Source organism: Sinohyriopsis cumingii, chromosome 8 (genome assembly GCF_028554795.1).
Source record: "Sinohyriopsis cumingii isolate HCF-2022 chromosome 8, ASM2855479v2, whole genome shotgun sequence".
NCBI lineage: Eukaryota > Metazoa > Mollusca > Bivalvia > Unionida > Unionidae > Sinohyriopsis > Sinohyriopsis cumingii.
In genome coordinates this window covers 96473156-96496266 of record NC_142968.1, presented here as the reverse complement: position 1 = coordinate 96496266, position 23111 = coordinate 96473156, and the positions used below count along the sequence as shown (strand labels likewise).

General features: G+C 34.6%; 1 protein-coding gene across 2 annotated transcripts in view; it reads left to right on the top strand.

Moving 5' to 3' along the window:
• LOC149794192 (aminopeptidase N-like) overlaps window positions 1–16472 on the top strand; it is a 32305-nt gene extending 15833 nt beyond the window's left edge. For both annotated transcript variants that reach the window (XM_089968301.1, XM_089968302.1), the window contains 10 exons: window positions 389–486; window positions 994–1124; window positions 7000–7055; window positions 9126–9273; window positions 9805–9881; window positions 10415–10525; window positions 11262–11429; window positions 11979–12119; window positions 14022–14103; window positions 16033–16472. In XM_089968301.1, the coding sequence (XP_089824427.1) occupies window positions 389–486; window positions 994–1124; window positions 7000–7055; window positions 9126–9273; window positions 9805–9881; window positions 10415–10525; window positions 11262–11429; window positions 11979–12119; window positions 14022–14103; window positions 16033–16185 (1165 nt within the window). In that variant the 3' untranslated portion in view covers window positions 16186–16472. The remainder of the gene's footprint in view (window positions 1–388; window positions 487–993; window positions 1125–6999; window positions 7056–9125; window positions 9274–9804; window positions 9882–10414; window positions 10526–11261; window positions 11430–11978; window positions 12120–14021; window positions 14104–16032) is intronic.
• The last annotated feature ends 6639 nt before the right edge of the window (window positions 16473–23111 follow it).

Below are 23111 nucleotides of genomic sequence, written 5' to 3'. Positions count from 1 at the left end.
ACTTAAAAGAGATATAGTGCTGTTTGTGGCACAGTCTAACTAATCTTTTTCAAACGCTGACAAGAAAATTAGTCTTACTTAGAATTTCAATATAATTAATTCAAAACACATCACATTTCATTTTTTATGAATATATCTGTTTTAATTTTTAAAAAAAGATTCCTAATGTATGTACCAATTGGCAAGAAAGGACTCTATAATCAAGCACATACGGTTTTCAGTTTGGTCTACATTTTTCACCTAAAAAAACAAAAGTTTTGCAGCATGTGAGCATATGCTTTTTCTAAACTATACGAAATGTAGGAATGCTGAAATTTTCACAAGTTCAGAGTGTACATTGGGAATTTGAAATTGCCAAATTAATGTAGGGAAATTGTTTCAATTGCAGTTATATATGGAAGATTCCAATTACCTACACAACCAGCCATGATACAAATTATAACAAAACTGACAATGATATAATCTGGATGGATACGTCATCAATGGGTAAGTAATGATATATTTTTATATATACATTCTCTGTTGAACCGTTGTTACCGTTATTTTTCATCATTACCTACATTGTTCTTTGTCTTTGACGTTGTCATTATCGGTACCATCGTACTTTTGTGCAATGATTGCTTTTTTATTGCTGACTTTATTGTCATTGTCAAATAACGTGGAGATCACCATAAACAATAATAAAAAAACCATTTGCAAATGAGCGATAAGTAAAACCACATAAGATAAACCACCAAAAATAATGATATATGAAAATATGAAAAATCAGTTATTGGTATCTTTCATATATATATATATATATATATATATATATATATATATATATATATATATATATATATATATATATATATATATATATATATATTGCACTAGTGGGGGGCATTGTTTTACTAAACAATATCATGCAACACCCAACTTTCTGTTTGCCAGCAAATATGGCCTGGCACTTTTAAGGCGATTTTATAATTCCCTTTTTATGGCTTCCTCTAGAGATTGCAGATAACGCCGTTCCAATCTCAGAATGGGTGATAGGCAATATTGGTCAGTGGGGGTACTACAGGGTGACCTATGACAAGGAGAACTGGAAAGCGCTGCTACAACAGTTACAGACAAATCATTCTGTAAGTCATATCATTCAACAAAGAGGGGAAACGGAAATATTTATTGAGGTAAAGATGGAACGGAGTAGTAGTATGATGGGCAGGGCGAGTAGGAGGATCAACAGCTGTTGTGGTATGAGTAAAAGACAATTCTATCAAATCAATCAAGTAGGAATAGAAAAAATGAATAGAAATATTTGAAAGAATGAAAGAAAGACGGTAAGAAAAAGAACTTGCATTCATATCTAGAAGATCTTTGGATTTTCAAGTTCTAATCAGTAAGTTAACTTCTAAATATATATTTGATAGAAAATATCTGAGAACATGTGGACACAGTACTGCAGCAATGAAAGAATGCGTGTCTTAATAAGTGAGCCAGTGAGTTCGCGAAAATTGTTAGTGATTGACAGAATAATTGAAAGAAAGAAGTATGGTTAGGACATTGTCATTACGAGACCATGTGATTCCTTTCTTTGGATAAAAGGCATATAACGAGGAACGTTTCCAATATAAATTCATCAATTACTCTCGTTGAGAAAAGGTTGTGGATAACAAAGATCATCTTCTTTCCTATCTTCCTCAATCTATCGTCGCAAGTCACGGGCAATATCCCGACACAATCCGTTCACTGATATCCGCATGTCCTCAGATTTCCTCCGTTTTCGTGAGTAAATTATGTCATCAACAACACAGCGTAACAGTCTCCTACACGTCAGTGCAAATGTCAGTTTCATCATCGATAAGTGATTGTTCACGGAGACAAACACGTTGATTGCTCATTCAAACAACTTGGCCGTGTTGGGTCACAATAGTGAGTATAGAGTTTCTCGCCGGCAGTGATTGGTTAAGCAAGTTTTTGCATATTCATGAGAAATGAGGGAAATCTCCCAGCTAGCTGCCAGTGGTGATAAAGGAGCGTAGCGGATTATCGCCCGTGGCTTGTGACGATTGGATTAACGAAGAGAGGAAGGAAGGATGGGAAATAAGTGTTACTATCCTCGACCGTAACTCACTGAGAGTAACGGAGGAATTTATGCTGGAGATGCTGATTTCTTTATTCAAAGAAAGAAATTATATGGCCTCGTTACAATTCGACCACAAGAAGTACAGATGAATGAGAATGATATTGGTACAAGAACGGTTAACATATCGGACTGCCCTTCAATGTATAGTTACGTTCCCGCTCAAATGTTATTAACATAGAGTAATATTTATCTCTAGGGTTTCCACTTTTAGAAAACATGAAACTTTAATAACGTGTTCCCACCTCTCTTAGCTGAGTGTGAAACCCATCGGAACCCTTATCAGCCAGTTTAAGACGGCTGGTTGTCGATCCCTCCCCCACCCTCACCCCGGGCTGGCTGAAGATAGGTTTGAAATTAAAAACAAATGTGTTCGCCTTAAAATAGGTACCAAAGAGATGTGTGGGAGAAACCGTATGAATGAATATTTGTGATGAACATCTGTACAGTTTAAGAATTTAGTGTTTATCATGCTGGAAGTACAGTTCTTTAACATGGACTGATTACAGATGTGCTGATTGCGGTGATTAAAAAGTAAAGAAACAGTATGAAGCAGGAGAATGGGACGAGGGAGCATTTTAATAACGTTATAATCCATATATATATATATATATATATATATATATATATATATATATATATATATATATATATATATATATATATATAATCATAAGCTGACGTTATGCCTACTGTAACACACGAATTGTTGATTATCGGGGTGCAAATAGCAAAAAGTGAAATATAATGATGCGCTTGACACATCATTGGCCTATAGGCCAATTGCGACTCCTAGGCAGCCAGTTAATCTGGTTAAATGAACAGCGGAAGCCACAGTGCCAATTCCGGCTCCTATTCAGCTGTTTCGCCATATTGAACAGGCAGACCAATATCCATGGCTAGTTCTGGGTCCTAACAATCCAATGGTCGGGTTGAACAGCCAGTCCCAGCCCCACAGCCAATTTAAACTTTTATAAAGTTGGAGCGGCCGGTTTTCACAAATGACTTCAACGAATTGATTGACGAAAACATTACTGAGAAACAGCCAGCAGCCAGCTCAAGAGCGAAGAAACGTGACAGCAAAAGACCACTGTGCCAAGGAAGCATAGGCTTGAGTCCGACACATCCGTCTTTCTTGTTGATATTGTGCCTAGTATACAAGATGTACTCAACAAGTAAGTTAGTGAGCCTGGTTTTAAGCTGAGACTCGATTTGACGGCATAGTTGGAACAGTTTTGCAAGGTCTACAAAACGTGTATGACGATAAAGCTAAGCTAGACGGTGTAAAAGTAGAAAAGAGACCATTGTCTTAATGCGCACTGGTGAGATAAAGAGAGATAGTGAAGAAGCTGATGTCACCATTCAAAGCTATACTGATATATACATGCGCGAGGAGTCAGGATGGGTATTTCACTGATGCCAAAGCTTGAACTCCAAGTGCCACTGTACTGCATGTTTCCTTAAAATACGCTTCCCTATAATATTGACATTAAGTCTATAAGCTTCCAACCTCCCGCATTTAGCGTCCAAAAAGACGAAAACGTATTTTCGGTCTGTATCATATAGACAAAGGACACTAAGCCTCGCCTATTGCCTCCATCTGACACACCATCAGGTGTAGGTAGTTTTAAGCTATCGCTGTTGATTAGTCAACATCATGCAGAGGCCTCTAAACTATCCATTTAAGATACTCTTGAAGTTCAACCATCCAGCAATAAATGTGGATACATCGTGCATTAATCACATATTTACTGCAGATTATATACAATATTTTCATTTTTAACAATTTGTATGTGAATTTGTCACATCTGCGAACTTCGCTATTTCCGAATGTATGCTTCAACAGAGTATCGCTTCATGTTGTGCTTCTCACTTTTGTCGCGCTCTCTGCGTGTTCTCTCTCGCCCAGCTGATAACAGCTGTTAATCTGGCGACCTATTAACACTTTTTCTGCTTAACTTATTTATATTGTTGTTATTCTTGTCGTTCATAAATCTAAGAATGTTGATTAAATGTTCCATATAAAAGATATTTAAATGTCACTAGGACAGTCGCTAACGTATGTGCTGCGTCCACTTTAGGAGAGTGGGTTATCTTTCAAGTAGGGAATTCAGCCTTCTTTCGTTGAAGGATGTCCCCAAGTATAGGCTGGATGCTTTTTCTATTAATATTTTCCTAATGATAATGTGATCAGAGAGCGTATTTGAAGGAAAAAAACAGATTTTCTAAGTAAATTATGCTTTTCCAAAAATGCGTATCCGATCACATTACTTAAACATTGTACACCCGCCAGCCGCATGCGTTGATCCATCATCCAGCTTAAAAACAGCGATGTCTGGTGGCGTTAAAGGGAAATACGTTTCTCATTCTTGTTTGGAGCGGGGTGTGGGCATCATTCGGGAGATTGTAAGCGTATGTCCCTAATGTTAATGTGATCGAGGAAATATTTTCGGAAAATTAGTTCGCGGACGTAGCTAGATTCCGACATCAAGGTGCATACCACCAAGATCAGTCAGCTAGTAACGCGAAGATCAAAGACAATCTCTACTTTGCCTGGATCATATTGTCGACTCTTTAACCAGTAGATAACTAAAACGGTAACAAACGAGTCAAGTACTGCCAACATCTTGGGAAGCTTAACTTTGCCGGCATTGACTTTCCTTTGAAGGTTAATGGTAATGGTTACCTGGAGCGCCTTAACAAAACTAAAGCAGCTAGCGTATTCGGCTGGATAAAATGACCTATAGCAGCTGCTCATTAGCGAGCCACACAACAAGGCACAGCAGTTGATAAACCTGATACTGTTCACTTGCAACCTCTCCTGAGAGTACTAGTGCCCAAACAGCCGGTCAGCTAGAGGACGATTGAACCACTCCAAAATATCCTGCGCACGGTGGACGCCTGCCTAGCCCCTCACATACATGCGGTACTTAGCAAAAAGTGGCGACACTGTGCCGATAAACTCATGGCTGGACTCATCCTACAGGACGTTGGGTCACTTTAGTGTCCCGTGCTTGTAGGTAAGTGCCAACACGTTGGCGAGTTTGGGTGCATCCTTGGTGATCAAGGGCTCGGTTTCCCTGTAAAGGTTTTAGACCTCAACCACGGTCGGTTCATACTGCACTTGTAATGCCCAATCTTGTCATATGGCAAAATATAGTTATTGGCAGAGTGCACCTCATTAGGGGTTTAACAACCTCATTAGGGGTTTAACAATAAAAACCACGACCGAAAAATCTTTGATGGTGCCGGAACGTAAATATGCCATGCAGCTATGGGGGCCCCGCCAGATTTGGGCAGGGCCTCAGCGTCTAGTCGAATGTCAAGCATTGTGCCTGGTCCACCGTAGCTGTGTCGCGGTAGATGCATCTCCCAGAGATACTTTCTCCAGGGCAGCACTGACAGCTTGTTAAGAATGTCAGCGATGTCACCATCTTGTTTACACTCGCATGCCCTGTTGTACCAGCTAGCAGCAGCACGAATGATGACTATGAACTATTTGACCTCGAATAACGTTCAAGGTCCTTGGACCGTATTTTCCATTGTTAGTATTTCACCTTGGTAGATTAGAGTGTCTTTTGTCTGCAGCGCATGAAATATGCGAGGATTTTAAGGAACGCAGAAACCCTTAAAGAACACGGACATCGTTGACCTTTAAACACTAAAAATGCTACAAAAGAAACAAAACAAGACATCCAGCATTTTATTAATTTCATCCAAAATTTAATGAACTGGTCGCTAGAAATAAATAGTACATGGATACAAATGAATTTTTTCAAGAAAGTGAAGATATGGAAAATCGACGTGATTGAATGGTTCACCATTCTACAACACATCACACATTGTTGACTTGAAATAAACCATGCTAATAACGTATGGGATGATAAGATATAGAAGTCTCTTTAGGAGTCCTATATTCATCTTAATCAATTATAGACCCGTATGTGTATTGTTTATCCTTTTCCTATTAGATCATTAACATAAACCACTTATTTATTGTGAGCCCTGATTTGACTGATCGTGGCCTTTCACACTGGTATATTAGACGATATTGCCTCATTTTTGATTTACTCACGTGTGCAATGACATGTAGCGCCAGTGAAAACTGGAAGCAACAAACTGCTTCAGCTCTGTGTAAACACAAACCATACATGTTGACAGCTATGAACTCTTTACTATCTGAACCTTTGGCATTACACAGGGTGCTCTATCACATTACGCAAACAAGGCTGGTCTTGCAGCTTTTAGCAACCGTCCTATTGTCGCATGAATGAACTCACAGTCTTTTACCATACGACGGGAGACCTTACAAACTATGACATGTATGTTTCTGTGCTCCGCACCATACCAGTCAGCGTTGTCGATCAGACAAACATCTCACGAGAAAGGTTTACAAGTAGCTTTGAGTCTATGTCTGCAGCTAGAGACTCCGTCCGGTGTGAGGGTTTCAACGTCGACTCACAATCATCGTGATTCTCGGCCAATCTAACTATCTTTGGCTTCAGGAATTAGAAATTACATTATACAAAGTTCAAAGAAAACAAGAAAGCCATGGAGGAGCTACCACACGTGGACAAGGAACACGGATCATTGGTTCTTCCTGTCAATTCTACGGTCAGCTAGGAGTGAATGCGTTTACTTTCCAAACAACATATAAAAGCATTACCCCCGTATTTCTCCAGGGTCACCAATCTGTCAATATTCGTTCCAGCGGTCCCCCAACTGGCTAACTCATCGTTTCGACCAACGGGACCCTTCAACCGATAGACAGTCGTTCCGATAGGGCCCACACTCGGCTCTCCACCAAGGCAAAGAGACGTGGCAGCAAACTAATTGTTTTTTTTAATCTATTTGTTTTGTTATCATTTTCACAGAAAATACATGTAGTAAACAGAGCGCAGGTCATCAACGACGCCTGGAGCCTAGCAAAGTAAGTGCTACGGATGATTATTTTATCTATGAAATACCTCTATCCTATACGCGATGCACTTTGTTCCATTATGTTGCGTTACAGATTATACTTGATATAAGGTTTCATCGAAGCATTTAAAATGTATTTGGTATCACGAGGAGTATTTGAAAAGTTATGAATATTTTGTTATGAAGTTTCGTTTCTTGTAATTGTCAATACATTTAACGTCGATGGATATGCAAAATAACGTAATTTAACGTTGATGGATATGCAAAATAATGCAATTTAACGTTGATCGATATGCAAAATAACGTAATTTAACGTCGATCGATATGCAAAATAACGTGCTGTAAAATAATCTTCAGCTGCACGTACTGCACGTCAAACAGCTTCAGATATATGAATATGACGTAATACAGGTAATGAAACCTACCTAACCATGAGTAAAGAGCATACTGCAAAATACGGACTTTCTTGGGGTACACTACCACATATATCAATATCGGCCACATAAATCGTTTACAGTATCATTAACATAAGTATGAATAGGTAATTGGCATAAAGCAAACACTTTGAGAACATCTGCTTTAATATATTTCATATTATGCACATTAGAATTTAGAACTAATTCGTGTGCCTTCGGAAAGACATGTAATCACCAAACCACTGTAATCCAAGTGGCAGCATACGATTAAAAAGCCTTATATGTATGGTAGAGAAACGATGCACATATGATTGCAAATGCTTCAGTAATTTGAGAATTCATGTCAATCAACTGATATACTGTGAAATATTTTAGCACAATCCCTGAAAGCGGTCTTTAAGGTACATTTAGATTATTCTCCTTTTGGAAATTGAAAAGATTTTTAAAATGATTCGTTCATATATTTTCCACACACGATTTAATGGCGCTACTTTAAACGAAATTTATGAGACGTGTCCAATAATTTCAATATGTTTGCTTGCTTTAGCAAGCGAAATATTAACATATTCAAATCATGTAATAAAATTCACTTAAAAGTGGCACTCAGAAGGATCCTCAATTTAATTGCATTGTTTTATGACTGCTCGTTTTAGACTTTATTCTCATTGTATATAATTCTTCATCTTGTCATCATCTTTATTTTAACAAGTTTCCATGTGACAAACCAGGATACATCAACGGGAAAGACAGGGCAAGATCACTTTGCCAATATCTGTGCCCGTCATTGGAGATGATTTCATTCCGTTCTGAAATTCAGCTCAGGAGAAAAGAAAAAAAAAAAAACTTTTTCAAATTTATTGTAGGCGCATCTACGTAACAATATAGTGTTTTAGATGTGATTGACATTGATCTTTAGGGCACATTTCTTGTTTTCTTTCGTCAGAAATATTTATACATTGTCGCTCGTGTTTGCTATCCCAAGTGGATAGATTAGCAACCATCTTGTGGAAGCTTTCTTGTTGGTTGATCAATAATTTTATACTTACCTAAATAATCGATATCAAAAGCATCTACAGAAACATCTTTCAAAAACAAAATTTCAAAATGGAAACTAGTTGGGAAGAGAAATACCTTTGTACAATTTGAAAAATAAAACTAAGTTTGTTTAACCTTGATGCCACAATAACTGAGAAGCACAACCAAAAATTCACAGTCGAATCTCAACAGTAGGACTTTTCTTTGTGAACCATGTCGAGATTTCAGACGAAGGTTAACCCAAAGACTTTACTTTCTGAACCTTGCCGTGCAGTTCATTGTATTTTTTGCCTAACGTTCTATGAAGCAGCAAAGAAGAAAACACTTGAGAGGATTTGTACGAAATACCAAGAGCTGAAGCATGCAGTGACCTCTCTTTGATAAGAAAAAGTTATTTGTGAACGGCATTATTACCCCTTCGGTATGAAAGGATGACACACTACATAGTCACACACACACACACACACACACTTGATGAAGATAGATGACACTGTTGTGTCGACTTAATGTACATAATGTCTGATAGTCTGTCAGTCTATCTGAGTCAAATAGATTATTATATTTAGGAATAAATGCATAATAGTATAATTCCAATTCTTTTCTGTCTTAATATTACTTTAATACCCCAGAGCTTCTCAGCTAGACCTTGATACTGCTCTAGGGACGTTAGACTATCTAGACAGAGAGCAAGATTACATACCTTGGGCAGCAGCAAGTAAAGAAATGTTTTTCTTAGACGTGAGGCTAGTACGGACAGCAATTTATGGAAAATTCCAGGTATACTACTTTCATACATTTTTTGCTATATTTTCTTTAAAGACAATGTTGTAGATTATGCCTTTGGGTGTAAACATTCTATTTTCTTATTTTAATATGTTTCTTTCATTTTAATAAAAACCTGATTCCACACTTTCTGTCGACCATTTGCATCACGTGACTATTCGTCCTAAATGTTTTAGCATGCACTGATATTCCATCTACACTGAGAATCGGTCTGATTATTAAAACTTTCTGCTGCCAACCTGAACCAATAATTTCAAATCAGAAAAAAAGAGACGCTAGGCAAAGTTTTGTGTGATTTTGTCATAAAATTCAAGCATTTTGTTCTTTGAAAAGGAATTCCTTGTATCAGTAAATATGTACAAGAGTATCGGTGTATTTCAAATTACTATCATTATACTGTTTTTAAGTATAATAATTAGAGCTTAAACATTAGTTCAGTTCAGCGAGGTTAAATATTCGTATTTATATATGTCAGCTATGATATCGAGGCCATATGATTTATATTCTGTTTAAATATATTTACAGCGAATAATGAGGGCAAAAACCAAGCAAGCTTTCATGAAATTTAGTATACATGATAGAGGGTTATCGCATATTGACACGTAAGTGGCGATGCTATATGACAATTACATAGTTATTAAATTGGTGAAATAAAAGATATTGAATGACTGTATTCAGCATCAGAAAACCTTTGCATATATATTTTAATTGATATTATAAATGACATGTGTAACACAAGTTTGAGTTTACGTACATGTGCATATAGCAGATGTGTTTATGTGTACGTTTTATGCTTGCCTGTACATATTTGTAACAACTATTTTTAAGAACACTCGCGTCTGTTTTAGGTTTTTGCATTCCTCACAAAATATCTTCGTTGCTGTGGGAGTATGAGACAATAGAACTGAATTCTCAATGACGTAAACAGTTTGCTCTACAACCTTCCACGACATTCATTCTTGATCTTCTAAAAGATTACATTAAGGTTCTGGAAGCCGTTAAGTCTGATCCTAAAAAATTACTTTAAGGTTCTGGAAGCCGTTAAGTCTGGTCATAATGGAAGCAAAAATATAGACTGTAATTTTTAAGCATGTATGGATTTCTTTGACAGCTTGTTCTTTTCTGTTCTTATAAGGTATTTCATGTCAACATTGGCAGAACTGTCGTGTGGCTGTGGTTTACCAGAGTGTGTGTCACAAGCCAAAGAACTATTTCAACAATGGATGAATGCTTCAGTAAATAATACGTAAGTAATAGATACACAGATGAGTGATGCAAAGTAAGTGGTGCCAGACTAGCTAACTGATCAAATTGTTCTGTATATAGATATAATACTGTATCAAAAACTTAAATATCCCGTGTAAGGAACTTGTTTTAGGTACGTGAGATATTTTGATTACCTCAGCCTTTATTTTGTTCTGTGTTAAGTTCTCAATTTTAATGCTGGTCATTTACAAAGTATTAGAAATAAATCTTCTTTGAAGGAAACAAATGTTGCCATGCTTTTATTGACACTTACATTGCCTAAAATAAATGTTGCCTTGCTTATATTGACACATACATTGCTTAAAGGAAATGTTGCCTTGCTTTGATTGACACATATATTGCCTAAAATAGATTTTACTTTGCTTTAATCAACACGTACATTACATAAGCGAAATAATCGTTTTGCTAAAGATTGTATTTATCATTGTAATTCAATAGAGATAATACACACATGAAAAAATATTGATTAAATCAGTCTTGTAATGAGCAAAAGTAAAAAGAATTTCGTTTTTGTTTGACAAAATGATAACATCTGTAATAAGATTTTGGATCTTCTTCTAAATTGGTCATTATTTGAATCAAAATAGAGGACGATAACTTCTGATTTTGTAGCCAACATCAAACTGAGGAATAGTTCGGATGTATTGCAACGTTAACTTGTATTCATGAATGACTTTACCATTCATGCATTTTATTTATTTATTTATTTATTTAAGCATAAATCCAGACGTACGATCAACAGTTTACTGTACAGCCATCCGTGAAGGAGGGGAAGAGGAGTGGGATTTCGCTTTTAATCAGATGTCTAATACAACGATCGTATCTGAAGAGAGCATTCTTATATCGGCTCTTTCTTGCTCCCGGTCTCTTTGGGTCCTTACCAGGTTGGTTCTCTCTCTCTCTCTCTCTCTCTCTCTCTCTCTCTCTCTCTCATCGGTAACGTAAGCTTTGATAATACACGAAATTTAAAAACAGCCATGTATGAATATTTATTTACCTGTCAACCAAACTTCTCATCTCAGTTTTAACTGAATGCAACTGAAGATCTACTGCTACCGCATTCTAAAGAGGAACGTGGAAGAAAGGGAAGGAATATGTTTGTTTGTATAAGGCAGGTGGATATTTAAAAGATGTAAATTGTACAGCTAATTGACGAAAAGGTGAAGAAGAAAAGGTCAAAATAATATATGGATGGATGAAAGATGTGTTTCTTTAAGGTCACTGTCTGTAAGGGAGGTTGTATAATATGGTCATTGAAAAAGAGTATGAGGAAGAGGATTGAAGTCGATGTGGACACGTTTGAAGTAAAATACCACTAAAACCCTGATCAAATCAGCAAAAATTATTCGTGTTCGAACAACACTGTGTGAAAAATTTGCAAAATATTTTGACGTACTATATAAGATGGGAATAACGTGATTTGCTCATTTCAGGTACAGCCAGTATGCTACGAATATGGATGTTATGTCGAAAAGGAATGCCGTGGGTGCGATAGTGGCGATATCTAAGAATCCTATTGGGCAGAGTTTGGCTTGGGAGCTGATAACATCGAGATGGGATTACTTTATTAGGGAGTAAGCCTTTGTAACAAGATTTAATTGAATCATTTGCATTGAAATTGTTTTGTTAGGGAACTAAAGCTCATCAGACATGAACTGTTCTGTGACGTGAATCGGTAACGTTGAATAGACGCTTGTAAAATTTGACAGTGAACTATTTTTGGTGCGATATACAAATTCGGCCTAATATGAACCAATGCTGAGATTTTGCTGCCAGTAGTTGAATAGAACATAAGTAGGGTCAAAAACATCTTGAAAAAGTGTTCACAGCGATTCAATTTTTGGATTCTACTTGATGGTTTGGCCTCAATATTTGTAATAAATAATACAAAAAGATTCGGAAGTTTGGAAAGAAAGACACATGCACGTACAGATCGACAGAAGAGTGCAGAGGATCCGGTGGGGTTGAGTAATCTGTAAACATAATATAAATTGTCCGCTTTAAATAATTACAACACAACTGTTAATACTATTACTTCTACTCCTACTAGTTCTCATAGATGTTCGTTTAAAGCTGTTTACTTCCCTGTCAAATAGTGGAGGTTTGTTCAGAAATTGTCGTCTTTTGGGGGAAATATAAAGAAATTCACATTTTTCAAAGACAAAGTGAAAGTGATTGTCTCCATAGAGAAAATACCTTCTTAATGTATTTAACATATATAAGCTGAAACACTATGTCAGAGAATAGTATAAAATCATCGGCATACAGCATTATTAACACATAATTAATAGCGAAAGAAGCAAAATGTAATGGTGATAGAACACATCATTGCCGTACTCCAGTTGGACAATTCAAAACATTGCTCTGGCTATTGTTGGACTTAACACAATCATTGACACCTCTATTGATCATTCATAACATATTGGTACTGTATTATACTCCAAAAGTGTCTCTCTAATGGAACAAATGTATTTTCAAAAGTTGTAAAAGTAGCATAATATCTCCTTTGTGCTTTTCGAAGATATTTCCCTGTTAACGTGTTTAGCATGAACATATTGTCAGCTATTGATTATCCGTACCTAAAGCCAGCCTGTACTTCTTTGATAAGTTGTGTTTGTGCAGCAGTCTTGCAATCGGTTGTTCACACCAGTTGTAAATACCTTACTTACGACCGGAAACAAACTTAATCCTGTATATTTACATGGTTTCCTTCTATCACCCTTTATGAAAATTGGAGTTACCATCATTGGTGACCAGTGAATTGGAAAATAACTAGTATAACATTTTTTTTATTTAATAATTATGTAAGTATTGATATCTAGTGCACATAAATCATTTGATAAACCATCTGTTCCGCCAGCGTTTTTGATTTTTAGGTTTGAAATTATGATTATCACCTCTTTCTAAGAATTCACATGAATCATCATATTTTCATGATCTTGAAAAAGTTCAACTTCGTATGCTATATTGAAAAGCTCAGAAAAATATATGTATCAAACTAATACGAGTATTTAATACTGGGGTGGGGTGGGGTGTAAATTCAAACAAACAACACCTGTTACTACTGCTACTACTGCTTCTTGCCAATGCTTGTTGAAAGAGACTTCCTTTCATTTGAAATAGTATGTGTCAGCTCAGAAACTTGTCTTTTTGTGGAAAATATTTTCTCAGAAGAAATACGCCATTTAATAATAATAATAATAATAATACGCCGTTTAATAATGATAATAATAATAATGATAATAATAATAATAATGATAATAATAATAATAATAATAATAATAATTTCACAAGACAGGTTTTAGACCATTACCAAACCGTTGGATAATGACTGATTACTCATGCTTGAAGATATTCTTGATATTCTTGTTATCAGTCGATGACATAAAATATTTATCGACTCGTTTTCTTCACTTACGTGCAGAAAGTTAATGCTACGCTTGAATTCAAATAAATCTTTTTTTTTCTATACCTAGGTATTCTGACAGCCTGTTTCTTTTACGTAACATGGTGATTGGAGTAACAAGTACGTTTACTACGAATGAAAAACTCAGACAGGTATATATGAACAACATTTGTATTATGACACATGTCCATAAACAAATCAATGTGGATCTTTATTTTCACACTCCATATGCTTATGTCCTTTTATCCTTCTATCCTCTCTCAATATTTTTTGTTATTTTGTCTTTCTTTCTGCATTATATTTTTGTTTGCAAATGAGTTCATAGTGTTAGTGCACTTTCTCTATGTGTCTGTATCTATATATATGTGTGTGCATAAAAATAGTATAGTGTATTAAGAACTGCTTTGTAAACAAACAATGTGCAATCATGTAGTAGTCGTTTGAGTTGTAGTTTATTAGGTTTGTGGATGAATGAAAGCAGCTGTTTCATCTAACTGAAGGTAGAGATGATAAAGTGAACGATGTGGACGAGTTTACTGAGCCACAAATGAAACTTTCAAACAAGCAAATGAATGAACGTGATATTCGCAATGTCCACAACAAACGTGAGAGACTCAGTATTGAAAATACCATTCTGATAATTTAAACAGTTATTTAAGAGAAATATTCATAACTTTTTGTAAATTGAATGGTTCCGACTATGACCAGTGCTCTCTGGGGTATACAAAAATAACATAGAAAAGCATACTGAGAGCAAGGGCTATTGCACATCTATCAGAGACGTACCATTTGATAAATAAAGTTACTAAAATTCATGGAAAAATCAAACTGAAGATTTTGGAAGAAAGTAAGAGCCTCAGATCAATAAGCCAAGTTGACGAAGAATTCTTATTTCTGCTGGCTGAATGGATTCTCACACTCCAGCTGCTTTGCAATTTTCAGTGTTAAATTTGTTGATACTTTGTATCAGATTTAGGTAGCGATAGATGCCATACAGGATTTAATAACATAGCTGGGGTCCCTACAAAGAGCATGCAAGTGACCAGGCATAATGTTTCTTCTTTAGCTGGTAATAAGAATGGCAAATAATATACTTACATTTTTGAATCTTGAATTTCCTCAAAATGTACTTTCTTAATTCTGCGACTCTGAATTATATAAGCTATGTCATGGGTTCTAAAGCTTGATTACACATTTTGAATTTGTACTATAATTTTGATTACATTTCCCACTGCAGTAACATTCTCCTTCCTGAACTCAAAACGAAATGAATATGATATTCCATAGTATCTTTTTGATAATTATAATTGAAATAGTTCATACTTTTCCCACATTATGATTCCAGACCTCAGTGATAGAATAGAAACACTTGTGGCTGAGTTAAGATGTGCCTCTCCATGCTCAAATCACAGACTCTATGTGTGGAATTGACACAGCTAATAAATCCAGTCCATAATCAGCAGAATTGAGTAGAATGCCCCCCCCCCCCAATCCATTCATTCCAGACCAACTGGAAAATCTGTTGCAATGTGCATCCATTCACAATATGACTCTAAATTTCAATTTAAAGTAGACTAAAATGATAATTCTTTTTGAAACTGACTAAATTTAAAGGCCGCTGGGTGGTGTTATGTGAACATTAATAATATTATTATGTATTGATGAATTTACAGTTGTGTGTTTTTTTTAATACAGCATAAATTTAGTTACTTTCTTTCTTGTAGTGCATTTCTTATAATTAAGCCTTAGGTAGAATATGCAAATGAGTATATAATAGAAAGGTTACTGCATTTGTATGGGAAAATATGAACTCATTTTCTCAGATGAATACTTCACTCCCATAGGTCATGCAGTATTAATCTGAAAAATTCATCTTTCCCATACAAATGTAGTAACATATATATATATATATATATATATATATATATATATATATATATATATATATATATATATATCTGTGTGTGTGTCTGTCTGTCTGTGTGTTTGACTACACACTATTTTTTTTATGATTTCTCTATTTGCATTGAACTATGTACTTCTTCACATATGTGATCATCCATGTTTTTGTTTTCTTTTAGTTAAAGGAGTTTGTTGGACGGACCCCAAATCTTGGGACTGCTAGAATGGCTTTTGAACAAGCTGTTGAGAAGGTTAAAGCCAATATCAGATGGATTGATGACAACTACACTAAAATCAACTCTTGGCTGGATAGACATGTGTCAAAATACTGACACAAAATGCCAGCATTATCAAATCAAGTATTGGTAAAACAGATTATTATGTGTTCTTTAAATGAACAGCAGTCCGGTTGCTATATCAACTAAAATACCATGGAGATTAAAAATATTGTATTGAAGCTCATCAATGCTGATTCTAACTTCGCATTCGGGAATGATTAGAACATAAAAGTTGTAACACGTTTTAGAAGTAGTCCGAAACTGTATGAACCTTTCATGAGTCTCATGTATGGCCAAAAAGGGGTTTCAAGTAATTGAATAAATTGGTTCTATGCCTTTTATTTGCTGTTTTTAATGTCTGTCAGCATTAAGTGTAAAACTGTTGATCTTTACATTTCAATTATTCTGATCATTTTGGGTGTTATACATTATTGTTGAAAAGTCCAGACATCTAGTTCATATAGTCTTTGTTAATAGATATAAGTAAAAACTCCATGTCTGTCTATTTCTCTCTCTCACACACACATCCCCAGTCAGACACAAAGATAAATGTATGCTAACGCTTAACAGCAAAAAAAGAATCCTACTCAAACTTGAAAATAATACGTGAAAATACAGAACTCAATATCAGATCGGCTGTGGTATTCTACAAGAATGTTGACGTTCAAGCAAGGATCGAATTTTTCTCAAAGGTATGAGTTTTATTATACAGCATAGCTAATATTTGTATATTTTGTTTTCAGACAAAACAAAACTTTTGCAACTTGCAATTTGTTTTTCCACAGCGAGACTCATAAATTAGATATCTTGCAATCAAAATGAAGTAAAATTAATTAGATCTCCAATGGTGTCATTTCCAAAGAAAACACCTTTTTCGAAATAATAATATTTGGTATATAATTTTTAATCCATTAAGTAGAGGATTTACAAAACTCTTAAATCACTTGACAGTCATGAAATAGGTGCTCAGTACTTTCAACTCTTTGTTTACATTTGTAAGAGTGTTTCCCTTGTTAATATAATCATTTATTTGTCTTTTCCAGTGACCAGTTATTTGTATAAATATTATAAAAAATTTTGATGAAATTATTTATTGCATGTCTTTTGACATAATGCTTTAAAATTAAAAAATAATCCTTGTTTAGCAAATAGATTTTCGACAGGCTGTTCCATTTGATTGCCATTTTTAGAATATCCTGAGACAGGTATTCTTCCTCTGAAGAGGGTTTCCTTTTCAGCTTGCAATTGAGAGAATAGCATCTTGCCAAAATGTATTACTAATACACTTACTAATCTCCCCATAATTTAAATATCTGGATGCCTTACAAAATGTCTAGAACTTGTTTTGTAACCAAATTCTGCCGAGACATTCTTCATTTGGGATTAGGCATTTGATCCAAGTGATTTTCATGTATGAACTAAAAAATGAACCTTAACCATACCTTCACCATCATCTGTGACTGGATCTATATGTACATCTCTTTTGAAACACTTTTACTTTTACCACTTGAATTATGTTTCAAAAAATATTTATTCAATTCTCTCTCTCTCCTTTTAATTTCTTTGCACAGTTTAACTTTTGCATATCGTTTTGTTTTCAAGTGAATGCTATTTATAATAATCAAAAGGTTAAAATAGAACAAATGATTTTCAGATCTCGGCATATATTTTTCTTCTGAGAATTTGTTACTTCCAATCCAAATTACTTTTGAATTTAATGCATTACAATGTAAAATAGACTCATGCAATGTCCTTAAATTTTTCGATATTAGACTTAAATGACTGGTTACCATTCGACAGAAAAAGGCATTATCCACATAATCACCGAGTTTAAATTCCTGTCATTATAAAATAGACCAGTAATATTTCTGTTATTCCTGAGAGCAGTGGAAAGAAGTTTTTTTTTTATAATAAATATATATGGTGCTAATGGGTCTCCTTGACAGAAACATCTCCTTAAATGAAAGAACTACGACAGAGGACCATTGTTAATGACACCTCATTTGGACTGCAAAATACTTAAGTATATTATACTTGCAATTTCTCTGGGTTAAAAAGTGCAAACAACCCTTCCCCACCCCCCAAAGAAAAAGAAACAAACTTTAACATGTTGACATCTTCAGAAATGTGGTGGTTCCTTTCTTCATTAAAACAGGAAAAAATGAGGAAGCGAGGGTTTTGCCAATTTGCACTTAAATACAAATTTATAATACATATTAATTGGGCACTAATACTGAAAGCTTTGCAAAGAATAGTACATCCAAATGATACCATATATATGTTTCCAATTTGATTTTTTATCATTAAATGTTTGTTCCCACTTTTGGGGGGATTTTATTTGTAAGTTTCTGTAATGTTATCAGTTTAAAAATTTACAAGCATGATTACTATTTTCAAATTTTTAACAATTTTATTTTGTTTCAAGGCTGAACTTTTGGAGGTTTTTGAAAAGCTGAAACCATGCAGCTGGAATTTATTAAATTATTGTGCAATTTATCGAAACTTCAAATAATTTCTCTATAGGTTCTGTATTTTATTTTTATGATAATAAACTATATCTTTGTTAACAAAATCACACCTTTATCTTTTCAATTCTTAATGTAAAGGATTGAATTGTATCAAAGATATTGATTGCAAATATCTCTGAACATTACTTCTGGAATTCTTTGTTGCATCATGACTCAATAATGTCTCGAAAAGGTAGAGGACATTGGAGTAGATTTGTAAAATGGTTTTCTTTACAGTGGTATTTTTTTTTTTTTAAAGTCTTCCATCAAGAGATTGTATAATATAACTAACTGTTAATTTCATTGTTCTCAATTAGTTCCATCCAAAGGAATGATACATCATTTGATATCTAACATGTTTAATCCTCCTTTGCTAGATCCCTGAACTAAAGTAGTCCTACTTGAGTTCTATAGTTTGCCTATATCAATATGTCTTCAATTTAGTGTATCTATTAGTATTGGACAATGCTAGAAGATCTCTACCCCCAATACAATTGCACAAGTCCGTAAATTTTTGTTTCAAAGTTAAATTTGAATTTTTTTCTTCAATTGGTATGAAATATATGTCTAACATTGTTAGGTGATCACTGGAATGGTTCTTTTGGTGAATATTTTAAATCACATCTTTTGTTTGTTCAAAAGTAATTGAGACACATTTTCAAACTAATTGAAATGCATAGTTGTCATAATAAAACTTTCTTTGAACAATCTATTATTACTTGTAGTGTTGTTGGTAGAAAGGGTATTTTTTTTAACTTAATTTCCATCATATATATATATATATATATATATATATATATATATATATATATATATATATATATATATATATATATATATATATATATATCCCATAAAAGTCCTCTTTTTATATAAAGTGTAAGAGAAATTTTCAATTCCAATAATAGGTGGATAAGGAACATCCTTTTCTCACTCCAATAAAGATGGGGAATAATTTTTAAACAAAGCCATTATTTATAATGAAGCTATTTATATTTAGGTAAAATATTTCTAACTACTTTATGTGAAAAGGATTACAATTAGAACATCATAAAGCATCAAAGAGAAATTTCCATGAAGGTTGTCAAACGTTTTCTTGAAATCTGTATAACAACATGGGTGAATCCTTATCTTCAGCATCTTCACTGATCTAAAATAAAAGTAGGATTTCTGCAACATATTTACCATTGATAAGCTCAGACTGAGTATTGTGAATTATATTTGGAATAACATTTTTAACCTTGGTGTGACAGCATTGATTACTGTTTTATAATCAAAATTCAGAAGACTAACTTGTTTCCAAGTACTTAAATTAGATAAGTCTTTATCCTTCATTGGTACAAGAGACATGATTCCTCATCTTTAGAGAGGTGATGACATGTTTGTCTGCAAACAATAATTGAATGCATTTGTCATATCTTCATTTGTGTCATTCCACATCTGGACCCATGCACATTCATCTTTAATTAAAACACCTTTACGAAAATTTCTATCCAAGTTTTTTATAAGGTCTACATGACAGATTGACATGTATCTGTTGGGAAGATATCTTGTTCTACATGAAAAATGTGCATGTTTCTTTAGGGATGTTATCTTGGTCTACGTGACAGGCTGGCATGTATCTGTTGGGAAGTTATCTTAGTCCACACAACAGACTGACAATAATCTGTTGGGAAGTTAAGCTCATCTACACAACGTACTGGCATGTATCTTTTGGGAAGTTATCTTCATCTACACAACAGACTGACATGTATCTATTGGAAAGTTAGCATCATCTACATGAAAGACTGACATGTATCTGTTGGGAAGTCTTCTTGGTCCACATGACAGACTGACATGTGTGTGTTGGGAAGTTATCTTTGTCTACATGGCAGACAGGCATGTATGTGTTGGGAAGTCATCTTGGTCTACATGACAGACTGACATGTATCTATTGGGAAGTTATCTTCATCTACACAACAGACTGACATGTATCTATTGGAAAGTTAGCATCATCTACATGACAGACTGACATGTATCTGTTGGGAAGTCTTCTTGGTCTACATGACAGACTGACATGTGTGTGTGTTGGGAAGTTATCTTTGTCTACATGGCAGACTGACATGTATCTATTGGGAAGTTATCTTCATCTACACAACAGACTGACATGTATCTATTGGAAAGTTAGCATCATCTACATGACAGACTGACATGTATGTGTTGGGAAGTTATCTTGGTCTACATGGCAGACTGACATGTATGTGTTGGGAAGTCATTGTGGTCTACATGACATACAGGCATGTATCTGTTTGGAAGTCATCTTGGTCTACAAGACAGACAGGCATGTATCTGTTGAGAAGTCATTGTGGACTATATGACAGACAGGAATGTATCTGTTGGTAAGTCAACTTAGTCTACCTGACAGGCATGTATATATTGGGAGTTACCTTGGTCTACATGACAGACAGGAATATATCTGTTGAGAAGTAATCTTGGTCTACATGACAGATAGGATTGTGACTGTTGGGAAGTCATCTTGGTCTACATAACAGACAGGAAGGTATCTGTTGGAAAGTCATTGTGGTATACATGACATACAGAGATGTATCTGTTGGAAAGTCATACTGCTCTACATGACAGACAGGAATGTATCTGTTGAGAAGTCATCATTGTCTACATGACAGATAGGAATGTATCTGTTTGGAAGTCATCTTGGTCTACATGACAGACATGCATGTATCTGTTGGTAAGTCATTGTGGTCTACATGACAGATAGGAATGTATCTGTTGAGAAGTCATCTTTGTCTACATGTGTCTATGATTTTAGATTATTTAGGGTATTCTGTTGTGTCTTAAGTCAGGTCATTGTAAATGACTTAGGCCCAGGGTATTTTGTTGTGTCTTAAGTCAGTCCATAGATAAATAATTTTGAAGAAAACATTTATTCCATATCTTAACATCATTCTTAGTGGAGTCAATTTTAGTTGTGTTCAGTTGAGAGGATTTAATTATTTAAATCATGCATTGGGAATGTTCATTGATTTAGGATTGAAATAATATTTAGGAAATTATTGTGAATTCATTCAAGGACAATTTGAATTATATCATTGTGATACACCAAGACTGTTGCCATATCAGCAAATTTAAGACCACCAGCACTTAAACATTTCTGAAATTGGAAATCATTTGGAACACTGCTGGAATTCATTTGGAAAACTCAAAATGTTTGGACTGGGGATTAAACTCTTAGGGCTATTTTGGATTTCAATCACAATACTGTAAGTTCTTTTTAACTTTTCTTCCTGGTAAATAAATTATTTTGCTGAATTTGTTGGTTTTTGCTCTTTTTATTACTTAGTTCAAGACCATAACATTCCATTTTAGTATCACTGCAGAGTGGTCTTGTAACAAATATATGATACAACAATAGTCAATGAATTCATAAATATGTAGATATGAAAAAGTATTCCAATCTTTATTTGGGTGTAAACTGTGCCATATTCCATGACATTGCTTTTATATTAACTGTATAAACATGCCTATAAGTTAGGTACAACAGCATAGACCCAGATCTGCTGTTGCATTATGTGCTGGCAGATCAGGCTATATCAAGTTTGCTAGGTGTAATCAGTAGAACAAACAAAATAGACCTTGATCTGCCAGTGCATTCTGCTACAGCAAATGAGGGTCTATGCTGCTTTCAGATGAACCTGACTTATAAGATAGTATAGTAAGTTACCTCCCTTTTGTGGAAATCTGGATGAATAGAGCAATCAGTATTTCCCCCAATAACGAAACTTTGATCCTTGTTGATTTTGTTTTCTGTGATTTTAAGAAGCACCATCTATATTCATACCATACACATTTAGCAATTATCGATCATCACACCTTACACTCAAAAGTAATATTCAACTTATCTTCAATTTAAGGACTTGCATAATACTCCACTAAGATTTATATAGACTAAACTATGTCTACTGTCTCCACTTAACAAGGATTTTTGAATTTTTTTACAAACTGTCAAGGAATGGTTAAATTTGCAATTTATGTGCAATGTCAATGCACATGTGTATCATGCATGACCATAACGCTTCAGAGCTCAGCAGTAGGCTACTACTTCCTGCCACATTAACTCGTCACTGGGGGTTAATGTGTGAAAAAAGCTATGTAACCACACCTATTTTTTTACCTTCATAGCATACATTTACATATATAACTCAGACTCATTTGTATTCCACCTCTTCTTGTAGTCTACCATATCCAAAACATAATAGTACATATTTTTATCACATTTAATTCCTGTATCACCATGTCAATTAAAAGGAATTATGTTTCCATTGAGAGAGAGAGAGAGAGAGATTGAGATTAAATGACACACATTTGACTTACTTCAAAAGTCACAATAGTAGCTGACAAAAATTTAGAAAAATGAGAAATTATAATGTAGCAGAGTGAATAAAAAACACAAAAAAGGAATAAGAACAACAAAATTTA